The sequence below is a fragment of the Malaclemys terrapin genome, chromosome 2 (genome assembly GCF_027887155.1).
Source record: "Malaclemys terrapin pileata isolate rMalTer1 chromosome 2, rMalTer1.hap1, whole genome shotgun sequence".
Taxonomy (NCBI): domain Eukaryota; kingdom Metazoa; phylum Chordata; order Testudines; family Emydidae; genus Malaclemys; species Malaclemys terrapin.
In genome coordinates, this window is record NC_071506.1 from 184484014 (window position 1) to 184510350 (window position 26337).

Consider the following 26337-nt stretch of genomic DNA (forward strand, 5'->3'; position numbering starts at 1 on the left):
CACCTCTTGCTCCCAGTGCCTCACACTTGTACCACAAACTGACGTGAGCTCCTTTTTTAAACCCAGGTGCCCTGATTAGCCTGCCTTAATTGATTCTAGCAGCTTCTTGATTGGCTGCAGGTGTTCTAATCAGCCTGTCTGCCTTAATTGTTTCCAGAAAGTTCCTGATTGTTCTGGAACCTTCCCTGTTACCTTACCCAGGGAAAAGAGACCTACTTAATCTGGGGCTAATATATCTGCCTTCTATCACTCTCCTGTATCCATTGGCTCCCTTGACGCCTTCGAGGAGCAGTGGGCACTGTCCGAGGTTCTCTGCTTGGTGTCCCCGTCTGGTTCGCTTCGTTTGACCCTTTGACCTCACTCCTGTCCCTGTTCTTTTATTAGTTGTCCCCCGTAATTTTTTGGTCTCCAGGTCCTGTGGACCCCCCCTTAGGCTGGGGGGGATCCTTTAGCAGTGGGCGGGCTTTGCCTGCCCACTTCCTGGATCCCAATAGGATCACTCTCCTGTAGCTATCTGGCCTGACCCTGTCACAGTATAAATAAGGTAACATTAAAAGATTTGAGAACAATAGATCCATTTTTGAAATGCTCCTCTTGGGAGTGAATCCTTACAGCTGCTTTAAGAGCATAAAATTTGCGCAAAAATGCAGAGTTGAACACAGACAAACTTGCTCCTCAGAGAAGCAAAACTTAGCTTTGCCAACTCTCACAATTTTATCATATCAAAAATGGCTTTAGTTCATAATGGTTACCATGTCCGGTAAAACCATTTCTGCAATTTTTACACACGCACAAAAATTTGCTGTTCAAAATACCAAGTAGCACTGAATCAACCCAGCATGAGAAAAGGTGACTTTTGCTTAAATATCCTGGTAGAGAACATTTTAACATCCTAATTCTATAAAGTTTTTAAAATATAACAACCACTATCTCACCTGTTTTGAAAGCAAGACATAGAAGTATTACTATATACCTCCTACGGGGCATATACCACAGGGTTGCCAAGCCTCCAGGATTGTCCTGGAGTCTCCAGAAATTAAAGATTCATCTTTAATTAAAGATTTTGTCATTCGATGAAACCTCCAGGAATACGTCCAACCAAAATTGGCAACCCTACATATAAGGCCAGACTGTGGCTGTGTCTATAACAGACGATGTTTAATATTTGAAAATGAGTCAGTTGAAATTTTCTTCCAATAACTCTCAGGTTCCTTTTTCTTTTCCTCTTACTGAATCACTTGGCACTTAGTTGCTTAGATAAGGGTGCTGCAATTTCCTGATGCTCCCCTCACACAGTCATATAAGTCCTTGTCTTCCACGTCAGTGGAGAAAATATCACTGTTTGGTAAAGACAGAAATTTAAACAGAGCAGCTCTGATAGGTAGACTAATAAAAGAGGAAAAACCTAACAAATGAAGCATTTCTCTCTCATTCTTTTTTTTTTTTTATCAGCAAATGAAGCTTGCTGTAATTTCCTGTGTGGGTTTTATTTATTATTTTTATTGGTTCCTGTAGGAAATGAATCAGCATCCATTGCACAGCCAGCATCTGTCAGTGTAGCAACTATTCAACAGCTCTGAATAGATTCCCTACCTCAGATATTAAAAGGATAAAAAACTCCTCCAACATGGGCAACCACTGCCCTTTCACCAAAGATGAGGAAGTTAATGAGAAACAAATGTGAAAAAATAGCTATTAGTTAGCGACTGGTGCTTCAAGATCCCCACTTCTCCTTTGTGTCCCTGCTGTTCAACATCAACTGCTGCCACAGGACCTAAAGGAGAAGATTTTCAACACAAATGTCCTTCATGCCTTTCACTGCATGGGAAGCTTCTATACTGAATACGTGTAATGCGAAGTTGATATTGTCAAAAATTTAACGTATAGCTATGTGTTCTGTGTAGAACTGGTTGAAAGGGGGGGGGGGTTTATATGAATTTAGTTTAGATGAGAAATGACTTTGACTAAATGAAAAAAAAATTAGGGAAAAATGATTTTTGACCACCTTTAATTCTGTGGTTAGACTGACTGAAACACAATTCTAGATCAAAATCTATATTACCTGTGTGTGCACACACATATAAAATATATGTCTATGTTTATAATATTAATTGCTCACTCTGTGAAAGAGTGAAATCTAGGAACTCTTGAGTAGAAAATGGGCTAAAAACCAAAATTTGGGATGTCTTTTGTTTATAATGAGTTTTTGGTTTACATTGAGATAATGTTTATATATGATATACATTAAAATAAAGTTCAAAAAATATATATTAAAAGTACATTATCAGTGGCACAAGTCAAACATTCAAGATTTAGGCGATGCCAGAAGTTAGGTTGTCCAAGCACCCTGAATTCTGCTCCCTTGTGTGTATGCATAATGGCTCTGATTCAGCCAAGTGTACTTAAGCATATGTATAACTTTGAGCAAGCATGTAGTCCTGTTGACCCCTGAAGGCTTACATGATGCTTACATGGTAGATATTCCTTTTGCTGGTCCTCTGTGCGGGATGAATTTCACTCAGCATGCACATATAACTCTCATTCACTTTAGAATTTCAGGAAAGCATTTTCTTTATGTTTTAATGCTGTCCTGAATCTGGGTGCAATTGGGAAAATTGACAGTGCTTTTATAATTTGAGGACTCTGACCCATATTTTTTCTAATTCATTTTTTTTAAACCCTGTCAGTTTGCAGATTCATTTAACTTTAACCCTCACAAATGGCTCCTAGTGAATTTTGACTGCTCTGCTATGTGGTAAGTAATACTGGATATATAAGTTTGTCAGAAATAGTAAACTTTATGGTGAAGCACACTCTTTCTAAACACTTATTCCCTTTGTCACATAGAAATATGGAGTTTTGTCTAGTGTTTGCCTAAGTGAATGATTCACAGTAGTATGATAAATTGTTGGACTGAGGTGGTAGAAAAGCAGAGATGGGTCTGAGCCCTGAAGTTTGGAGCTAGACATGAACATTCAGGAGATTCAGATTTATTCCATTTTGTGCTCATCATTTACAGAAATGAATTGCACATTACTCCAAGCTTCTTTCTCTATTTTGATATGGTCTCTCTGAGTCTTGACTGCACACTTTAAATGCCTTTGTTTATAGAGTCTGGACTTTAGTAGATTCAGAGCCGTGCAATTCAAATAAGCCTTTGTAATTGTTTTTCAATTATTTTCATTATTCATGTGTGAGGAGCAAGACTGTATTTTGTGTTCCAAAGAGGTGCCACAGAAAAACCTGCAGGTACATCGGGGCCACAAAGCAAAATGGCCTAAAGGAAACAATCATCATCACAAGGAGAATATTAATAATAATAATAATAATAAACAGAATAATATAAAATTCTCATAACAGACAATCCCAGAGCTAGGACTTAGAGTTTCCCAACAAAACTAAGTGTATTGCCAACATCTCGCAGTCACCCACCATCTGAGTATATTGATTACCAAAAGAGCTGCTCAGGAAATGGTAAATATTTTCCATGAAAATTTTCAAAAGAAACTTTTTAAAAAAAAAAATCGTTTTTTAAAAAATCGTTCAGTTTTCAAAAACTGAAAAAAATGGCTTTACATTTTTTGTTGAAAAACTAACATTTTCATTTGGGAAAAAAGGCCATTTTTCATTTAAAAGAAATCACATGAAAAATCTGGAACAGTACTAATTATCAATACTTTCCCTCTCTCTTATCTTCAGCATTACTAATGTGTAAAAACATGAGACTTTTCTGCCTATGGCTTCATCCCTAGTTACAAATGTACATATCACCATGCAATAGGAATTTTTCAGCTCGTAGGTTAGGGTTGCTAACTCTAAACTGTCCAGATCAGTGTCCTACTGCAAATGTACTTCTTTTTGGTAGGTATCAGTTGGTTATTATGATTATTCATCACTGTAGCACCTAGGAGCCCTCATCATGAACTAAGACCCCCATTGTGCTAGATGCTGTGCAAATGCAGAACAGAAACAGTCCCTGTTTCTGGTGTTTTGATTCTGCCTCATTCTTACTGGTAGTCACATCTCAATAAAGAATATTTTGAGGTTTAGAACCAAGCCCTAGAGTGTAATTATCTCATGATGAGATGTGTATCTCTGTGTAGACGTTAGAAGGGAGAAGGGCGGAATTCATTTTCTTGCTTCCCCCTCAACTCCCTTTCATGATTCAGAGAACCAAGTGTCTGAGAAGCCACTGACGGAAGTGAGGAAATGAACCATGATACTCTTGGCTTTCTCTCTCAATTCAGTTCTCCTAAATTAATGGGCCTCTTATGGCAACAAAAAGTTATAAGAAGAAACTCAGTAGCTGCATTCATGAGCAGTTAGAGCAAACACTTTTCATTTATTTGAAAGGAAAGTAGTGTAAATCACAAAATAACTACTGAATGGTGCAATATCTAGACATTGTTAGAGTATGAATTTGCTCTTGCTTGCACAGACATAAATCTATGGAGTTACACCAATGTAAAACTGGCGTAAGTTAGAGGAGACTCGGGCCTTTAAGAGGAGATTTTCAAAGGCACAAACGGCAGTGAGATGCCTCACTTACATTTGTGCATCCCTTGGAAAATCTCCCCCTTAATCCCTTCCACTCATAATTCTGTGAAGCCAAGTTAAAAGTATGTAAAAACAATTACAAAGTCATTTTTTGAATTGTATTGCTCCTACTCTGCCAAAGCCCAGACATTTAAAAATCTTTATATATGCATGTATGCACAATTGTAAAAAAATAACCTTAAAAGAATTCACTCAAAATTCCGGGCAACCTTAACTTTGTAAAGTCCAAACTCTCTTCATTTTGAATTCTTTACTTGGCAACTTTAACATTTTGAATGTAGTTTTTTAAACTGGATTTCCCAGGGCTTGTGGTGGCGGTTTATCATGACAGATAAATTCTATGATGTAGAACAACTTTCTAGACAGCACTGGAACAGTGAACTCACACTTTGTGCGTTGGTTTGTGCATAATCCTATGGAATGAGATAGGGTTCCTCCCAGACTCCAGGGGCATACAGTCTCAGGCCCTAGAGGTAGTTTGCAATTCACTGCGAATGGATAAACTATACCTATTTAGTTCTCAGTCCACAGAGAAAGGTCCATATAAATCTTGTCCAAACCTGGGTGCTTAAAGTTAGGCACATTAATCCTAGTTTAGGCACCTAAATAAAAGTAGCCTGACTTTCACAGGAGTGAGAACCTGCAGTTCCTGTTGAAGTTAATGGATGCTCAGAAGTACATACAGCCGTCAGGGACTCTCTTCCTTTCTCTTTAAATGCACTATTAATTAGTATTATTATTTTATTAGTCTGATTTTTTATTATTATTAAAATGATCCTGTTTGTATCAAGAAAGAGCAAAACCACTCCAGGCAGGCCAATAACACTAGCAGCAGAATACCTTCATCTTACTCCTCAATAACACTGAATGATTCCAATGAGACCTACTTTTTTATTCTGATCATAAAAATATAGCCATGTTGATTTCTGACCCACAGGAAAGCCTTGGGGGAAACAAACCTCCATACATGAAAGCAACTGTCTCCAGACATATGATCTTCTATATGTGGGCAGCACTATATTCCATTATTAATCCTGCTATATTTTCCTCCAATAACTTGAAAGGTTTCCTTATTGCCCTACTGGATTACCACTTTGTGTTATTGTTCACACACATTCATTATCTGTGTGCTGCCAGGATGAGTTACCCTTCATAGCACTATTGTGGGGGGCTTTTTTGTTTGTTTTTTTCTCCTTTACATCAGTCACTTTCTCTGCCTCATCCTTCCAATGAATTACCTTTCCCATAGACCAGTTAATCAGTCAAAGTGGGGGAAAGCACTGCTGGAACAATCCAGCGCTCTCAAATTCTTCTGCAAAGCAACTGCAGAAGTCTCTTCTAAGCAAAGCTGTGATACTTACTGTAGATGACCTCCTGTAGCAATTTGCTCGATTAGATTTCTCCCTCGGATTCAAATGCAATGGTGTTTACATCCATTCACATGCATGCACAGGGCCAATTTCTTATTCTTGCCTGTCTAATCTGCCAAGACATTTATACTGTAGTTATCACGGGTGTCTGAACACTTCAAAACCACAGCCTGAAACGCATAGGCATCCCTATAATTTTGGTTGTGGGTCTGATCTAAAACCAGAAGGACATATTTCTGATTCCACCAGATAGAAGATCTTAGAAAAGCAGCTGCTCCCATAAGATTTTGACTCTGTGGCCTAGTCTTCACTTACCGGCTGGTCCGGAGGCACGCCATCGATGTTCTGGGATCGATTTATCGCGTCTGGTTAAGACGCGATAAATCGATCCCGGATCGATCCCGGAAGTGCTCACAATCGACGCCGGTACTCCAGCTCGCCGAGAGGAGTATGCGGCGTCGACGGGGGGAGACTTCCGGCCGCGTCTGGACCGCGGTAAGTCCGGAGTAAGGTACTTCGAATTCAGCTACGTTATTAACATAGCTGAATTTGCGTACCTTAGTCCGAAGTCCGGACTAAGTGTAGACCAGCCCCCAATGGAGGAAAATCTCATGAGAGCTGGGAAGATTTCTGCCACTTTGGGCTGAAGCTTCATCAGAATACATGGTGCCATTAGGGCCTCACTTCAGCAACACACTTAAGCATGTGCTTAAGTCCCATTGATTTAAAAGGGAATTAAACATGTACTTAAAGGTAAGTATAGGAGTAAGTGCTTTGCTGAAGAGGGGCCTGAAGCCAAGCCTGAACCCAAACCCTGAACTGGAACCTAAACACAGTCCAGGTTTAAACATCAACTCTCTCTGAAGAATGGGAATTCCACCCAATACAAAGGTGAAACATCAGATGGAAATATATTCATAAAGGTTGGGATTTTCAAAGGAGCCTGAGGGCTTGTCTACATGGCAATTTAGTGTGCAGCAAGCCAGGGTGTGATCTACAGCTCACAAGCCTGCCACGCACTAACTGGCCAGTTAGACCCTGCTATCATACACTGAAAGGTCCAAATGCACTTTGACCTACAGCTGTTCCGAAATGCACTAAGGAACTTTTAATGTGCGATAGCAGAGTCCACACAGCCAGTCAGTGTGCAGGAAGCCGGTGTGCTCTAGATTCACAACCTGGCTTACAGCACGCTAAAGGATTTTGAACATATTTTTTTTAAAAGGGAAAATGTTTTTTATAGTTTAAAATAAAATTTTACAAGGAGTTAATCTATAATGAGAAGTAATCACTTTGATTATTTTCTTTTTCAATTAAAATAGACATGATAATTGAGGTCTTTAAAAGCTGCAGTTGTGCAATCAAAATAAGTAACTACTTTTCATAAGGATTTCATTATTCTGTTCAGAGGGATTTTTATTGTGCACTTGGAGGTATGACGCTTTAATGTGCAAATCTCAGCCAGCTAGATCTTAATGGGTCTATTAGCATGACTTCAGATCTTTAAGAAAGCTTCAACCCCCATAAGGTATCAAAGGAACTTTCTAAAATATGTACAGAGACCTTAAATCAGACATGCACAAATGAAGGTAAGGGCTTGACTTAAACCCTCAGATGTATTCAGTATTAGAAGCTAAAATTCATTGTGGGGAATCTTAACTATTCAGGATCAAATTTAGACCTGGTGTGTGCAGATGCAGCTCTATTGGCTTTATTTCTTAGGATTTTAGACCTTTTTTAAATAAAGCACTCTCAAATAGACATTTTCGTATTGTCAGATAGAATCTTTGAGACTTTTACCTGGGAAAGACCATATCCCCTTTAAAAACAATAACGTCCATTTAGTACCTGCAGGCTCACCAACACAATTGTGTCTAAATAGCCACCTACGAGCTAGAAGAGTGGGAGTTGAAAACATTTAAGCACCTTTTGAAAAAATTGCCACATCATAGCAAATGTTTAATCAGATGTCCTTTCTCTGATATTGCTCAATACTGGATGTTGCAAAAGAAGAGGTGGATCTCTAGTTCTAATGGTTCATTGCTTCATACCTTCATAGTATGGTTACAGTTTCCTCCTGACCCAACATGGCCCAGGCAAATAATTAAGCAGGCATGTAACTTTGTGCACAAGTCCCATTGATTTCAACTGCTGCTCATCCGCTTAAAATTATGCACCTGCTTATCTCCTTAAATATAAGGAATGAATGTTATCTTTTGGAACATGATATTGAGTGCATATAGAGTGTGTAGTATCAGAGGGGTAGCCGTGTTAGTCTGAATCTGTAAAAAGCAACAGAGGGTCCTGTGGCACCTTGAAAGTTATTCCGGCTACACTGCCCACTAGTTTTACACTCAATGGAGCTTGTCTTTCAGAGATCATTACGTTATATCAAGCTTTCGAAGCCATGGTACCTCTGACAATGCAATTGCTTCAACATATAGCTGGAAATCTTGCGTTCACCACTAATTTTACTGTTGTCTTAACTAGCTCACATGTTCTGGTGTGAGTGCCTGTTTTCCCTGTGGAAGGACTTTGGGTGTGTTTGTTTCCTGTCTGTTTTTTAAATATGCAGTAAGAGTTCAATGCTGCAAACCCTAACTTCAGGGCTTCATGTGAGCAGTGACAATGTAGAAAATAAAGATTTGCAGGATTGGACTCTAAATAAGGAATAGGCAGTACATTGGAAATATGTGACTGAAACTGATTTTCCTTATCTGATTTCCTTATCTAATCACCTATTAATTGTCTTTTGTCTTAGGTGAGACAATGATGTGATAATCTAATCCATATTGGTCTTTTTGTGCAGGGTGAAGAAGAGATCAGACTTAACAAATGCCTTTAAATTAGATCCTCTTTACCTGCAGCATTGTCATCAGGAATCTGGTAATTTGCATTTAAATAAGATCTTTGTTTTATCCACACTTTTATTTTATTGTAAAACTCAGTGAAAGGTTAGGGATAAAACTTTAAAAATAATCTAAAATCTCAATTTCAAAAGTGACTAGGATCAGATTTTCAAATATATTTAGGTGCCTATAGAGGCAGATAAGTGCCTAGTCAGATTTTCATGCCTAAACAGAGTTAAGCACTTAATCCCTATTTAAATAATTCAACATTTTTAAATAAAAAATGTTCACAACTTTCTGTTCTGCAAAACAATTCATTATTTTGCTTTTTTGCCCAATCCAGGATGAAAGCAAAATTTCAAAATATATGAGTTTCCCACAGGACAGAAATTCTGATTTTTGACCAGCTCTAGCCGCAAGCCCACATAAATTAATAACACTGGTCTACAATTTTTGAGAAGTCGTCTGCTTCAGAGATAAAATGTGCTATTTATTATGTATTTTGATGTGCTGAATTCAAATATGACAATTAAAACAACTGATTGGCTACTGTTTCTAAGATATTTAAGTTTTTACATTTTATGTCTATGTATATTGTGTAGATAGTAGAGTTATAATCATAAATTGTAAACCTAGGTCTTTTCATGTGTTTATGGTTGCTTTACATGATACTATTTCACCTGTCCTGTTTATGTAACACTTTAAAAATCAGCAAAAGGGTTATATAAATAAAATTGATTATGAAACAAAAGGCAAAAAACTATTATGTACATAGTTTAGTCCTACTCAGTGTCTACTCGGCGCTTCTTGGCTTGCCTCTTGTATTCATTAAATGGAGCATCTCTTGTCACTGTTCAGCAATAGTCTGCAAGCATTGATGGGCTCCATTTGCCCTGATAGCATTTCTCCATTGTTGCAATGTCCTGGTGAAATCGCTCGCCGTGCTTGTCGCTCACTGCTCCACAGTTCGGTGGAAAAAAATCTAGATGAGAGTGCAAAAATCTAGATGAGAGTGACATGTTGCAACCAAGGCTTTTGTATGCCTTGAGGAGGTTTTCCACCAACAACCTGTAGTTGTCTGTCTTGTTGTTTCCGAGAAAATTTATTGCCACTAACTGGAAGGCTTTCCATGCCATCTTTTCCTTGCCACGCAGTGCATGGTCAAATGCACCATCTCGAAGAAGTTCATGACTCTGAGGACCAACAAAAACACCTTCCTTTATCTTAGCTTCACTTAACCTTGGAAATTTTCCATGAAGGTACTTGAAAGCTGCTTGTGTTTTGTCAATGACCTTGGCAAAGTTCTTCATCATACCCAGCTTGATGTGTAAGGGTGGTAACAAAATCTTCCTTGATTCAACAAGTGGTGGATGCTGAACACTTTTCCTCCAAGGCTCCAATGACTGTCGGAGTGGCCAATCTTTCTTGATGTAGTGGGAATCTCTTGCACGACTATCCCATTCGCAGAGAAAACAGCAGTACTTTGTGTATCCAGTCTGCAGACCAAGCAAGAGAGCAACAACCTTCAAATCGCCACAAAGCTGCCACTGATGTTGGTCATAGTTTATGCACCTCAAAAGTTGTTTCATGTTGTCATAGGTTTCCTTCATATGGACTGCATGACCAACTGGAATTGATGGCAAAACATTGTCATTATGCAGTAAAACAGCTTTAAGACTCGTCTTCGATGAATCAATGAACAGTCTCTACTCATCTGGATCGTGAACGATGTTGAGGGCTGCCATCACACCATCGATGTTGTTGCAGGCTACAAGATCACCTTCCATGAAGAAGAATGGGACAAGATCCTTTGGATGGTAACAGAACATGGAAACCCTAACATCACCTGCCAGGAGATTCCACTGCTGTATTCTGGAGCCCAACAGCTCTGCCTTACTCTTGGGTAGTTCCAAATCCCTGACAAGGTCATTCAGTTCACCTTGTGTTATGAGGTGTGGCTCAGAGGAGGAGGATGGGAGAAAATGTGGGTCCTGTGACATTGATGGTTCAGGACCAGAAGTTTCATCCTCTTCCTCTTCCTCATCTGACTCAAGTGAGAATGATTCTGGTGCATCAGGAACCGGCAGTCCTTCTCCGTGGGGTACTGGGCATATAGCTGATGGAATGTTTGGATAATGCACAGTCCACTTTTTCTTCTTTGACACACCTTTCCCAACTGGAGGCACCATGCAGAAGTAACAATTGCTGGTATGATCTGTTGGCTCTCTCCAAATCATTGGCACTGCAAAAGGCATAGATTTCCTTTTCCTGTTCAACCACTGGCGAAGATTTGTTGCACAAGTGTTGCAGCATATGTGTGGGGCCCACCTCTTGTCCTGATCTCTAATTTTGCAGCCAAAATAATGGTGATAGGCTTTCTTAACCATAGTGGTTATACTGCACTTTTGTGATGCAAAAGTCACTTCACCACAAACATAGCAGAAGTTATCTGCACTGTTCACACAAGTACGAGGCATCTCTGCTCACTTTGGCTAAACAGAAATGTGTCCCTTTGCAAAATCAAACACTGACAAATAAGAGAGCACGACACTGTATGATTTCTAGAGCTGATATAGGGCAATTTGTTCAGCAGAGTGATGTAAGCTTCGTTATGATTGCATCATCCATGACTTCTAGGAATAACACGATGCAATTCATATCATGTATGACGCAATACCAGCTTCAGATTGGGTCATTCATTGTTTTGCCTAAAAAGCAAGTACTGTCCAAACCCAGTCATAGATTTATTCATAGATCCAGTCAAAGATGTATTTTAGTCATTTCTGGTTTAAATTGAGATCCCTTCCCTTTAGAACTCACTTATCCTCCACCGTTCCCAAGTCAAGGGTCGTATATACTGACCCAATAGCATATCTTGAAAACTAGAGCCAATCAACAATTTTAAGCATCATTTTCTTTCTCGGTGACCCAGAATTAGTAAAGTTTGACTACATTTATTTCAGAAGCATTTTGGCTGTAGAGCAGTGTAATCTGTTTAAAAACAAAGTGTTTTAACTTGTGTTTACGCAGCTCATTCCATTCACAGGAATGAGGGCTCTGTACAGAGAGATCTATCTCCTGTTTATTTGTGGTTTTCCAGAAAGAAAACTTCTATAATAATCTAAAAAATTCTGTATATATTTGAAGTTTAAGTATTGTGAGGCACTTTTTTTTAACAATATAGTGAGAAAAGATAGTGATTGATATCTAATGCAGGGCTTCATAGAGTGACAAGATAGTAGCTGCATTCTCCAAGGATGCAGAAGTAAATTTTATCTGATATGAAGGTGGTTGATGGAAAACAATTTTATGAAGCTGCATCATGATAATACCAGAATACTTGCAGCAAGACACACACACCCCTTTATATGGAGTCTCATTTATTGATCTCTTACAGCATATCAATCAAATTGTTCTTTTTTCCATCAAGTCCAGCCCTTGCTCCCCTTGACTCAGGAATCACAGAGCACTCCTTCAGTGTCTGCCCTGATAACTCAGGCTGGCTGCTGTCCTGGATTAGCTTCTTCAAACTGACCCTTTTCCGCTTCGTCCTTTGCTCCCAGGTAGGGCCATTTGCATCTCTGCAAGCTTCTCTTTTATCTCCAGGCCTGGAATGATTTAACCACATGATCTACCTGTCATGTGGCTCCACTAATTTTCCCCACTTGGGGAGGAGTGCTGAATGAGGCACAGGTGAGGCTGGCTCCATTACACCCTAAAGGGCCAGTCATCCTGTGACAGAGGACAAAGTGAGGCCTACAAATCTTGTGCAGACCAGGTGTCTTTGTAAAATGCCAGTGAAGACCTTGCAGCTCTTAGGCCATGCATAGGGTATCTTCATGGGTCAATGTTGCTCTTGGCACATATCCACTAATTGCAGAATGGCTTCTGTCCCATCACCAGCTGCCCACCTCCCACCCCCACAATTGGTTAGAACTGTGCAGGGCAGTTACGGTTGTGCAAGGTACCAGTAATGGTACAAGTTGCATAGTAACGTTCCCTGCCCTGGAATGGGAACTTACTCTGTAGTATGGCTGTTCTCCCGACTCCTTCCATTTCTGTTGAATGTGACCCCTTCAGCCACAAGGACATGAGTCTCTGGGTAGCAACCATGAAGGTGCTAGGGACAACTGCACAAACTGACTGGTGTTATCATAGCCGTTGCCTTTCCCTTCTGTGTATCCCTCCTTCCCCATGTAATTAGGCCTATTTTATCTCTGCACTGTGTAAGGAAAGGGGAGCACATTTTTCAGAGTGAAATTTCTACATTATGAGGAGTTTGCCCTTGTTAGATACAGTTTAAAATAAGTAATTTAATTAAATTATATTTTTCAGTTGCACATTTAACAATTACATCTATCAAAAATAGGGTCCATTATAATGCTGTGTGGTTTGTATCTTCAAACTACTAGGGGGACAGTGTATTACCTGTTATATGAAATAATGCAATGTTAGGAAGTTTTCTTGTTGCATTAACATTAGGCTTTGGCACCAAGTCCTGGGATTTTCCAACCCCAAACCCAACAAACATCTCATTCTAATTTAGATGAGGTAATTCCCGGAGATAGAGAACAAAGTAACCTTTTCTACCCTAGTAACTTTTAAAAAGATTTGGGTACTAAATGTAGGGGAATTTCCTAATTCCTGGCTATGTGGGCTGACTCTGATTTTAATACAATGCAAATGTGAAACAAAGCAATAATCAGGAAATTGCACAAGCTGTGGCGATGAGGTTTGTCCTCTCTGGCTAAAATTTCCAAGAAATATGCTTTATTAGAACAACGTTTTTATTACAAGAAATATAAATGACTATGACTACACATAGGCACTGAGAGTTACCTACCTTATGTGAAAATCTGCTTTCTTTTAAAAAAAAATAAACTGAATATTAGCTGTCATGAAAATTGTGAAATTGGCAGCACTGGAATCTGAGGTCTTCTAGTCTCACCAGGTAGAGTGACAGCAGGAGAAATGCAAGCCCTGCTTAACACTGCCCACCAAAGTGTTTCCTACTTGACCTGGATGTTCCATCTAAGGGTGGGGGCAGTTCAGTCTTTATGCCTTTTTCTCACCTTAATGCCAACAAAACTACCAACTGGATCTGGATGTAGTAACTCAACAGAATATTCCACGTAGGTCCTCAGATCTCAGACATCATCTCTTGGTCACTACTAACCTGATCCAGATTTGAACCTGCAGTTTAGGAGACTAATTGCTCTGGGTCCCATCCTTATTTGCAAGCCCTTTCCCAGAAATAAGAGCCACATTTTTCAAATTCAGGTGCCTAAAGTGGAGCTGTTAAAATCATATTCAGGCACCTAAGTAGAAGTGGCATGATTTTCAAAGCTGCTGAGCAGCCCGAGGCTGATGCCCCCATTGACTTCAATGGGATTTATAGGAGCTCAGCACTTCTGAAACTCAAGCTATTTTTATTTTAGATGCCTAATGATGGGTTTAGGTGCCTAACTGTGTTCACCCCAGTTGGAAAATTCCAGCCATGGCTCACAAGGAAAACAAGGTGACGCTTTAAACGTCATTCATCTATCACTCAGGAATTTAAATGATTGGCAAAAAAATATGAATCTGTGTGCAATTACTCTTCATAACCCTGTAGGAATTACATGCACCTCAAAGAGGAAAGTCTTTATTTTGTCAGTAATTATAATTGTGTGTGATTTGCTTCCTCACACCAGGGGAATTGTACTAGCCTGCCTGGCAACCGAAGGAATAGGTCAGATCCTAATGGCAGTGTTAGAAGGAAATAGCTTTATGCTCTATTGTGAATACCACATGTGCTACCACAATTCAAATCCTCCTGATTAAATACAGATGAAATAATAAGGCATATAATCACTAGAACAAGGACTTAATCATTGATTGCTTTCTACTTCACAGCTTATGAAAGGGGTTACTAGTAGATCGTTAGACACTGCCCCTTACATCAACATACAATTAGTTTCCCATCACCAGCTGCCTTACTCTTTGCTACCCGCCTTGCAACTGTTAAATTAAAATAGCCATTGAGATGTAAAAGGAAAAGAGTGTTATCAAATTGCCTTGTTACTCATCTGAGACACAACTGGTCTTCCACTAGGTCAATGAGCGGAGTGTACTAGTGCTGAAGGGGCCAAAACAGGGATTAGAGCCCCATTGTCCTAGGCACTATACAAACATCTAGTAAAGAGACAGTCATTGACCTAAAGAGTTTACAATCTTGATCATCACAAGAAGCAAGAAGTTAATAAAGCAAACAAATATGGGGAGGAAGGAAGAGTTAGTAATAATAGGAGTATTTTTTCACATAGTCTAGCCTTGTACACAGTGTAGATTGCCACTGCATTGGAACATGCCTATGGTCTACCAGGCAACCAGGACTTCACTGAAAATGTTTCCTTTTCCCATAAATATAAATGTCAGGAAACATAGACATGGCACGTGACTAGTTTAAAAAGTGCATGTAATACAATAGCATATTGTACTTTTTCATTGGGGGTCTCAATTTAGGCAAGCACTTAGGTACATGCTTAAGTGTCTCTGAAGTCAGTGGAACTGACATTTGCTTAAAGCTAAGTGCATTGCTCAATAGGGATAGACTTAAACACATGCTTTAGTACGTTCCTGAAGCAGAGGGTGGGACTGAGAGGCAGAAGATATGGGTTTTGTTCCTGTCACTCTTCCTGACTCACTGCATGACCGTGAGCTAGTCATTTTACAACTTTATGCCTCACCTTCCCCTAAGCTAAAGATCAATTTAATTAACTGATTCCTAAAAAAATAAGCACAGCTTGCACCCTAGGTGCTTGAACAAAATAGGGCTATTAATACTGTGCCTACCTCACGGGGCTATTTTGTGTGTGCGTGTGTGTGTGTGTGGCTTTGTCAATGTTTATAAAGGGCTTTTAATACCTTGAATGAAAAGCAGAAGTGAAGAGCAAAGCATTGTTGTCCAAGTATAACTGATGAGCAGTTATTTAGAATTCTCAATGACTTGTTTTACAGACTTAAGTACTAACAATAAGTGTGAATGAGCAACTTGGTGTGATCAACAGCATAAAATCCTTCTTGAAAATATTTCCAATTCCCCAAAATGAAGACTATGGCAGTTTTATGACAAAGATCCTGTGATGAATTGGTGACCTGTTACTACTCTTTCTCCAGATTCTACTTTGAGGCAGTGAATTTCTGTTTCAAGTCAAATTACTGAAAGGTGTTTTATTCGATACTTCCCAGACAAGTGTCTCCTTATAACAGGAAGATAAATAGGGTGTTTGGCATGTCATCATTCACATGATCCCAAATATAACAGAAAGGAGAGCCTCATTTCTCCTTTTGAAATCTGTTTGGTTAATTCTGCCAATTGAGGAGTACTCTGTGTCCTCAATTGCCATTGTACTCAACACCACTGAGAACCTCGCAGCATCATGGCCAAATGTATGGTGGCAATGAAATATAAAAATATTTCATATCATTTAGCAGACTGTTTTTTGCTATCATAGTAAATAGATTGAAGTATTTTTTTCTTTCATTTACAGGGCTTGTTACAGATTACAGGGTAAGTACAGTGCCCTCAGTAATAATAACAACATTGATTTATACATAGTAACTTTTCTAAAAATATGTTTTTCTTTTAATTGTCACTATAGTAACTCAGACTTAGCTTTTTTTTTTTTTTTTTTTCTGTGAAAGAGGCTCAACTTGCTGTTCCCTTGATAATTCTCTAAACCAGGAAAATCTAAAACTCCAGTCCCTATTTTTAAACCTTTTGTTTAAAAGGATGCGATGGTACAGATTTATACCAATTAACAACAAGGGGTAAGCAATGCAAGCCAAAACAGGGAAATAACTAATTAAAGAATATTTAGATAAATTGGATGTATTCAGGTCAGCAGGGCCAGATGAAATTCATTCTCAGGTACCTAATGAACTAGCTGAAGCAATCTCAGAACAATTAGCAATTATCTTTGAGAACTACCAAATGACAGGTGAGGTCCCAGAAGAGTGGAGAAGGGTAACCATAGTACCTATCTTTAAAAAGGAGAACAAAGAGGGAATTATAGACCAGTCAACCTAACTTCAATACCTGAAAAGTTACTGGAACAAATTATTAAACAATCAATTTGTAAGCACTTAGAGGACATTAGGATTGTAAAGAATAGCAAGCATGGATGTGTCAAAAACAAATCATCCCAAACCAACCTAATTTCCATCTTTTGACACTGTCCCATATGACATTCTCACAAGCAAAATAGGGAATTGTGGTCTAGATGAAATTACTATAAGGTGGGTGTACAACTGGTTGAAAGACCATACTCAAAGAATAGTTATCAATGGTTGCTGTCAAACTGGGAGGGTGTATCTAGGGGCATCCCACAGAGGTCAGCCATAGGTTCAGCACAGTCAATATTGTCATTAATGAGTTGGATAATGGAGTGGAGAGTAGGTTTATAAAATCTCCTGATGACACCAGGCTGGGAGGTGTTGAAAACACTTTGCAGGACAGGATTAGAACTCAAAACAACCTTGACAAAATGGAGAATTTGTCTGAATTCAACAAGATTAAATTCAAAAAAGACAAGTGCAATGCACTTCACTTAGGAAGGAAAAATCAAATGCACAACTACAAAAATGGGGAATAACTAGGTAGGTGTTAGTGCCGCTGAAAAGGATCTGGAGGTTATAGGGGATCACAAATTGAATATGAGTCAGCAATGCGATGCAGCTGTGAAAAAGGCGAATGTCATTCTGGGATGTATTAAGAGGATTCTCATATGTAAGATAGTACTTTACTCGGCACTGGTGAGGCCTCAGCTGGAGTGCTGTGTCCAGTTCTAGGCACCACACTTTAGGAAAGATGTGGACAAAATGGAGAGTGCAGGGAAGAGTAACAAAAATGATAAAAGAGTTAGAAAACCTGACCTATGAGGAAAGGTTAAAAAGACTAGGCATGTTTATTCTTGAGAAAAGAAGGCCTAGGGGGGACCTGATAGCAGTCTTCAAATATGTTAAGGGCTGTTACAGAGAGCATGGTGATGAATTGTTCTCCATGTCCACTGAAGGTAGGACAACAAGTAACGCACTTAACCTGCAGCAAGGGAGATTTAGGTTAGACATTAGTAAAAAATTAAACTTTCTAACGATAAGGGTAGTTAAGCACTGGAATAGGCTTCCAAGAGAGGCTGTGGAATCCCCATCACTGGAGGTTAAGAACAGGTGGACAAACACCTATTAAGGATGGTCTAGGTTTACTTGGTCCTGCCACAGCGCAGGCAGCTGGACATGATGGCTTCTCAAGCACCTTCCAAACCTACAGTGCTATGATTCTGTGTCTGACTGATAGCTCTAGGCTTGGCCAACAGAAGGAATCTTCTTGAAGATATTTTCTTCAGACCATAGTGCATAATAGGTTATTTTAAAAACTAATTATAAATGTATTTTCTCCTAAAATGAAAATCTTTCTATTTCTTAAAACTTTATTTAAAAAAAAAAATTCTTTATATGGACCGTTCATGGTAAGTTTATGTCTATGTGCCTTATCTCACAAGGTGCTGAGCTCCTTGTGTAGACTTTAGTGGGAGTTTTGGGTGCAAGAACAATATGTGCTTTGTCTCATGATCACTATCTTCTGACACCACCTCTCCTTTCCACTTTTGCATTTTAAACAGGGGTTGACTGTGCCAGTGTATTTGCCAGTACCAGAATAATCTTTCATGATTTGACCTATCTCTTAAGTTATTATACAGGGAGCCTCTGGAAGCTTGAACTATGGTCTATGCCAAAACTGGGTGTATAAATTGCGCTGTACCTGGAACAATGTCTTCTGACATGGAGAACCTTCCTTCTCAAATGCATTACTCCTTCTGCTTGCAGCACTGGCAGATCCCTCTCGGCCGAAGGTTTCGTTCCCTGAAAATGTGGTTTGTGTTTAGAATGTATGGAGTCAAGGGACTACAGGAGTACATCCGTAAGGTGACCTTCTTTTATTTTATGGGAAAATTTGTGTTGGAGATGGGGAGAGAAGAGGGGCTTAATAAGAATCCACATCTATGTGCCTTCTGCATATGTACACCTACATGCATAAACAAAGCTTGTTGCACAGCCCAGTTCATGTAAGGGCCTGCCTTTCACCCTATGTCCTATCATGGCAGTTATGATCATTGGAGTCACAGCCATTGATCATCTTATGGTACAGTCTTGAGAGGCTGAGAGTTTTAGATGCCACATTAGTGGCATCATTCAAAGCAAAGCCAAGACTTTTCATTGATGCTTAGTTGTTGTATGTATTTATTATACATTAGGGTCAGGATTAGGGTGTTAAGATTTGTGTATGCGCCCATGATTTACCGGGCATGTTACTTAGTTTGACTGAAGCTAGTTTAAGGTGTTTCCTGCATGGAAGTGCCTTCAGGATATGGTTGCCTGCAGATTACAATTTATCCTTATTATGATTAAGTACTGGGGACATTCCTGCTTTGGTTACAGGGTAGTTTGTCATCACCGTAAATGCATGCGCTATTGTGCTGTATGGTGTATATACTTCTGTTGTAAATATAAAGTAAAACTGCAAAATACCTTTTATGTTTCCAAACTCAAGAGAAACTTCTGGCAAAGATAAAAATACAGGGCCAGATCCTGCAGACTAGCTAAGGTTCTGGTCCAAAGTCTACAGCAGTAGAGATTTATATTTAATTAGCTATCTAACCTCTGATTCTGCCTGTTTTTGGTGGGAGTGTGTGTAGACACAGATGTGCCAAACTCTCCCAGGGACACATCTTAACAAAAGTAGGACTAGTACCACAGTTTTCTTCCTTAAGAACCTTATGCGGACTAGCTAGTGGGAAGAGGAAGATGTTGCCCCATCATCTGCCTAAAATGCCTAGAGAGCTTCTCCCAGCGTTGGATGCCACTACTGTAGCAGATGAAGGATAAATGGAAGTTTTATGCTTTTTGTTTTGCTTTGGTTTTTATTTTCTTCTGCATAGATACCTTGTAATTTCCGTTTGGCTCCATGGACAACAATCTAAATGGGATTTTGATCCTTATTATGTTCTGGAGAAACATATTTTGGGGGCCACAATGACATTGGCTTTTTATCACCTCTGATACAATCCAAAAGTGAAATTTTGGATCTCCTGTCTTTCTCTTACTGAAGTGAAAAGGGGCTCACCGTTTGTTATACCTCAGCCATTATTGGAGCTTTCACTGCATTGGTCTCTCAGGTCAGGTTTTGCAGATGGCAATTAATTCAATTTACTGGCAAGGTTTTAAATAGCACTAAATCTCATATTCTTCTGGTGGCAGAGTTGAAGTCCTCACGTTGATTACATGTACTTTATTGGATTAGTGTTAATACCTTATTAGTAACATTCAAGAAACTTGCCTGGCCTTTCTCTCTTCTCCCAAACATTTCCCTGTGTGCTCAGAGAGCAAATACTTGCCTTTTTAGAGTCTCATAGACACCTTTTGAAGGCAGTTTTCCCATAATGTCTGGAAATGCATCACTTTTGTAAAGCTATTGACTTCAGTGGAGATGAACCAGGGATGAATGTGGCTCTTCATGTTTCTGAATAGACTTTTTTCCTGGTTTCTAATTTAACTTAATCCTAATGTTTTAGATTAGGCCTTTACAGACGTGCTGGGGGGGGGAGAGGGGGCAAGGGGTGTAATGTTATTTCCTTGAGCACTAGAAAGAGCTGTGGGATATAGTTCTCCAAAAAAACAACAACCCACACATGGCCAAATTATGACCTCACACGTCACACTTGTGACTTCAGTAGCGTTACATGGGTATAATTGAGAGTAGAATTTTGCTTACTGATTAATGATTAGTAGTGATTAATGAGTGATTAATTTAGACTCGATTTCTTCCATTTGGAACGAACGATGGTTCATCACATTCTCTGGCTTTCATTGCTTCTCTAAAAAAGTCTCCTTTTGTTTCTCTCAGTGGAACTGCAAGGGCAAGGACTGATTGAGCTTTGGTTGTTTAGTAATCTAGATGACAAGATTGGTCTTTTAGATCAGTTGCCTTCTGTGAGATTGCAAACATTGCAATATTGTTACAAACTGTACCAATGCCCACCAACAGCAGTTATAATGTGTTCCATACCTCCCTTCCCCATTTCCCTCCCCTCCTCTTTCCAGAAACCATTCTTTATTCCCAAAGATACTGTGATGAATTTCCTTTTGGTGGTTGTAGTAATAAGGAATGTTATAAACTCTGATAATGGATTATATTGCAAAACTGTAAACAGTTTCCCAAATGAAAAAACTCTTGAAACTTAATCTCACTTTCCCACCCCTCATCGGTCTTTAAGGATTTGTATAATTCCAGGCCTTGGGAAGTTCTTTCCATTTAAACATACGGTAACATCTCAAAAATAATAGTTTTCATACTTCCAGTGCTGGTCAAGGCAATCCTTCTAAAAAGAACAGCCAGTACTAGCTTGTAGGTTACACTTGGTGTTTCATTTGATTTGTGCCACAAGATGATCCCTGAAGTTGCCAGAACTATTTCTCAATCAGCATTTAAAGAGACAAGAATTAGTTTTTGTGTTTGCTACACTTGGTCACAAAGTGCAGTGAAACAAGACATGAATAAATCCTGCAGTCCTCTGTGGGTAGATTTACACTGCAAAGAAAAACCTGCAGTGCCGAGTCTCAGAGCCTGGGTCAATTCACTCCGGGAGCTGAGGCTGCAGGGCTAAAAATAGCGGCTAAAACCCACCCTGTTTGGGGTGGAGCCTGGGCTGTGAAACCCAGCAAAGGGGGAGGATTTCAGAGACCAGGCTCCAGCCTGAGTGGGAATGTGTATGTTGCTATTTTTAGCCCTGCTGCCTGAGCCCCTGAGCCAGAGGCAGTCGACCTGGGCTCTGAGACTCAGTGCCATGGGATTTTCTTTGCAGGGTGGACATAGTCTGTGTGGACATTCCAGGCCTCAAATACAGTGGGAATGCTGTGTTTCTGCTGCACTGGTGAGCAATCAGTGAAGAGGCCAAAGGGAATCCAAAGCATGGAGGCCTTACTTGTAGGTTTGGGGAGTAGGATCCCATTTCGTCCCTGCTACTACAAAAGCCACCTTGCTAATTCCTAAGACACTTAGGCACTTCAGCAAATTTCATCCAGTTCCCACAGGCAGGGCCGGCGCAACCCATTAGGCGACCTAGGTGGTCGCCTAGGGTGCTAACATTTGGGGGGTGGCGACCGGATGTTCGGCCACCCCAGTCGTCGTCAGTATTTTGGGGGCACGACCTTCCGCCGCCTCTGTCGGGGGCGGTATTTCGGGGGTGGGACCTTCCACCGCCTAGGGCGGCAAAAAAGCTGGCGGCGCTCCTGCCCACAGGAAAAGCGCTTTTACTCTGATTCCACTTGTGCAGCCAGGATTTAGCCCAAAAGCTTGGAATTTTGAGAGATGACAACTTCTGACAAGTTGTAGCAGGGGAAAATGCCATAATCTACCATTTTAGTGCTGTGATTAGAAGAGATGAGATGTCTCTTTTGAAAAAAAAAATATTGGTCTTAAAATATACCTGATACTGGCTGTTCACATCCAGATCTTTTTTTCTGCCTTCCATCTCCCCATAGTTCCAAACAGTTGTATTTTTTAAGAAAAAAAAGTATTTTTTTTAGCAGTTAAAGATGGTTGCTGTGTTTGCAGCTTTCAAAGTCTGTATCTGACTGAATGGATAACCACTGCAATGTGGCACATGCTTGTGTTGAGATAGGCAGCTAAGGAACAAAATATTCCTGGGATAGGAGCATGGGTGACTTTGGTTTAATTATAGCATCATGTTTTGCTTCTAAAACCTTTCAGTTTATACTCCTTATCATTTACAAAATGGAATATCAACACACTGCAATGTAAAGAGTTTAAAGAGGGTGTATTGGGGTGAGGAGGAAATCACTGCCAAGAATTTTTTGGGGAGAAAATTGTGTGTTTTGGAAGTAAATTCCAAGATATGGAGAGGACATCAGGAGGGCAACAGTAAATAGCACAGGAGAATGAATAAGAGCACTCAGGATTGCCCTGTAATCAATTGAAATGTGAGACTCAAAGCAGAAATGTGTCCATTTTTAAACCACTTGAGAGTAAGCTAGTGCTGTGTTGCTGTAAGTCAAGTAAAGTGGTCATGAGCTAGCAGAGAAACTTAGCTTTCTGTCCTGTCTGTAATATTTGTTCCATAGGTATATTTTTAAAAGTCATTTTTTACCTGTGATCCCCTGGATGTTCTGATTCATTTGTTCAAATACATCCCCAATAGCTTCAAAAGAAATTGGACTGAATATACTTTTTACAATAAACAGTTCTTTTGTTCTTCACCAATGATAGGGGACTGAATTCTGCTTAAAACTAGCAGCAGAGCTTACGGACCAGCTGGAAGGGCATAGAGAGTACATTGCTCTTCTCTGTCTGCAGCTATACCACCTCAGGTGGTGATCTTTCCAGTCCGATTTTCATAAACCAAGCAGGCTTGGGCTGGGTCAGTAATTAGATGTGAGAACTCGGAGGGAAACCTCATGTGCTATGTAAAGTGCTATTGGTGATTCAGTAGATGGCACCCTTCCCAGTACTGAGCCCTTGCTCAAGCATGCTCTTATGGGTCACCGTGCTTTTTGGAAATGCCATCTTTTGCATGAGTGATAAAACCATTTGTTAACGATCTTGTGGCATTTTCCCCCCACAAAATTAAGGGTTTAACCTTGGTATCCTGCCCAAATTCCAATTCAGAGGAAAAACAATCCTTGCTCCAAAAATTTACAACTGAAATTGGACAACCAGGACAGATACTGCATTGGGGTGTGATTGCTTCCCTTCACAAAGGTGCATGCAAACCTCACAGCCCAGAAAAAGGGGAGTATATGAGGGCAGGAGGGTATAGTGGGTAAGACACCTTTTGGTTCCTCTTGATTCCAGACTGCTGCAGGGTCCACTCAGCTCAACCTGAGCTACCTGTGAGCAGCTGCACCACCATGAAGCACTCTGTAGTGCTATGTGCCCCACCTCTTGTTGTCTTCAGCCCAGCCCCAGCACACCCATTACACCAGAGCTTGAAAGATGGTGCTTCATAAACCAGCCTGGGAAATTATTCCCTGCATGGTTCCAGCGCTTCTGGTTTATGTATGGACCCATAGCCAAAATCACACCCCAGATGACTGATGAAGATGTAATCTTGTAGTGCCTTTTTTTTTTTTTTTTATTAAATGAATTTTCATTGAAAGGCTTCACAGGAGTGTGTGCGTGTTTAAGGAGGGATTTTAATGAAAAAGAGGGTTGTTGTTTGGGAGACAAAAGGGACTCTGTTGCAAGCATAGAGGGGAGACTGAAGAAGGTGGCCTCAAGTTGAGAATGGGGGAAGCAGCAGTAGACAAGCTGCAGCTTGTGAAAAGCACAGACAAAAGAGGGGGCAGAATTGTATAGAATTTGAACATGAAGACGATACTAGTGATGGTATCTGAAGTGGGAAGTGACCTGGTCCAAATGACAGGAGAGAAGGGTGATTTTGGTAGTAATATTCTGGATGGCCTGGGAAGGCTGCAAGATGAGATTCAGAGAAGACTGAGAGGAGAAAGTTGCAGGAGGCTAGGAAGAGATGAACATGCATACAAGAGATGCTATGTAAGTTTGTGTGTACACAAGCATTACTAAATCATGTCAGCTTTTGAAGGATTTGCAGATGAAACTAACATACAGTGTTCAAATGCCTTTACAGCAGGTGTTGGCAAATTTTAAACTTTGTGGACAAAATCTTAATAAAGAGAATGCCTCGCGAGCCTACCTCTCTCCCATTCATGATCTCATAAACTGTCTCCCTTCACCATTCACAATGACACAGACCACTTCTTCTCCCATTCACAATCACATGGACCAGCCCCCATTTTTATTTTTATTTTGCAGTCCCAGAACATGCCACTTCCATATCCCTGGTAAGGACAGCAGTTGTTTAGCTGGAAAATGTTAGGAAAATACTTTGAGCTGCTTTTAATGAAATTTAGCAGCGTGAAATAAAAAGACAACCTGTATCAAGAGGCAGGCCAGCCAGCTAGCAGCAAGGGCTCTTCAGATCACCATTATGTGGCCCATGCACCACAGTCTGAGAACCCATGCTCTAAAGGAATTGTACAATCTCAGTGGAAGGACAGGACCATAAACAGTAACAACTACAGGGTTTTTTGTATTTAAAAAATGAAATCAAATTTTAAACATTAAAATAATATTAGCATGGTAGGACTATGGCTTCAAAATGGAAGAAATTTGGAGGTAAGGCATTTCTTTCCTTCAATAACTACTCCATTTGTATCTCAACATAGCAGGAATCTAAGAACAGTATGTGATCTTCCCTCCCATGCGTCTGACAAAGTGGGTATTCACCCATGAAAGTTTATGCTCCAATACATCTGTTAGTCTTAAAGGTGCCACAGGACTCTCTGTTGCTCCTCCCTGGTGAGTGTGCCCTCAGTTCAACAGGCAGGGCTTCATTCTCACAATTTTCATATATTGCTCATAGGATTGAGATCTCTAAATCCTGGTATCCTGTTGTGAACTATCTTAATTCTGCTGCAGTACCTAGATACAACAGCTTGAATTGCAAATGGAGAGAGAGGCCTACACTCCAAAATCCCTTTGGTCTTGTGGATTTTAAGTTTCAAATCTCAATAATGTTCAACTTTTTTGTATTTACTGCAGTATGGATTATTAGCACTGCAGCAGTCTTTGTGAAAGTAATCACGAGCAATTCTTCCTGGCTCAGCAATGCCGGCCTTTGGCAGCTGTGATTAACTTAATTGTATAGCATGTTGAAACTTTTGGGAAATAAATAAACTGTAGTCTCTCCTTTTCCGTTGTGTAAAACCCAAAGCACTTGGCGCCCCCCAATGTCTTTACTGATTACTGCTGTTATTAAAGTTCTCCCTCAGCTAAACACAATTGTACTGCAACTTTTCTTATTACCTGTACTTCCATAGCATCCAACTTCAACCTGTTTTTTTTTTTTTTGCTTTGTGCTTATTTTCTTTGAGATTTTATTTTATTGTCTAGCAAACATTTTGGTGCAAAACTGGACAGAGTTGTCATCCAGAAAAATGTAATAATAACTATTCGAGGTTTTCTGTACAAACTACTTACAATGAGCTAAATCCAGAACACTTTACTAAGTTTTTGTTCATTTCTTACTTAGACAACATGCCTATTATGTTCAGTGAGAACTTTGTCCAAGGATTGAGTAAAAAAGTAAAGGTTTCAAGATTTTGCCCACTACGTTTAATTATATCACACCTAACTAAAGCACATACAACACAGAACAGGTAAATTTCTGTCCCCATTAAAGTCAAGAGGATTTTATATAGTATACATGTACAGGGCCATGTGTCCTGAGGTACACCCTATTTCATGGGTTTTATGGAGTGCAATTTGGGCTACAGACATAGAATATATGGTTATATCAGGGTACAGAATGGATGTTACAGTACAAGATATAATGTACATATATTTATATATTACTTGTATCTTTCGCAGTCATGAACCCAGTATTGTTTATAATTGGTTGTATCCATATGCCTCAGACAAG

At 39.8% G+C, this 26337-nt stretch overlaps 1 protein-coding gene across 3 annotated transcripts in view; it reads left to right on the plus strand.

The window, feature by feature from the left end:
* The window catches only part of DDC (dopa decarboxylase), a 117682-nt gene that overhangs the window by 77299 nt on the left and 14046 nt on the right, over window positions 1-26337 (plus strand). For all 3 annotated transcript variants that reach the window (XM_054019881.1, XM_054019880.1, XM_054019882.1), the window contains 4 exons: window positions 2688-2755; window positions 8737-8813; window positions 16309-16328; window positions 18644-18742. In XM_054019881.1, the coding sequence (XP_053875856.1) occupies window positions 2688-2755; window positions 8737-8813; window positions 16309-16328; window positions 18644-18742 (264 nt within the window). The remainder of the gene's footprint in view (window positions 1-2687; window positions 2756-8736; window positions 8814-16308; window positions 16329-18643; window positions 18743-26337) is intronic.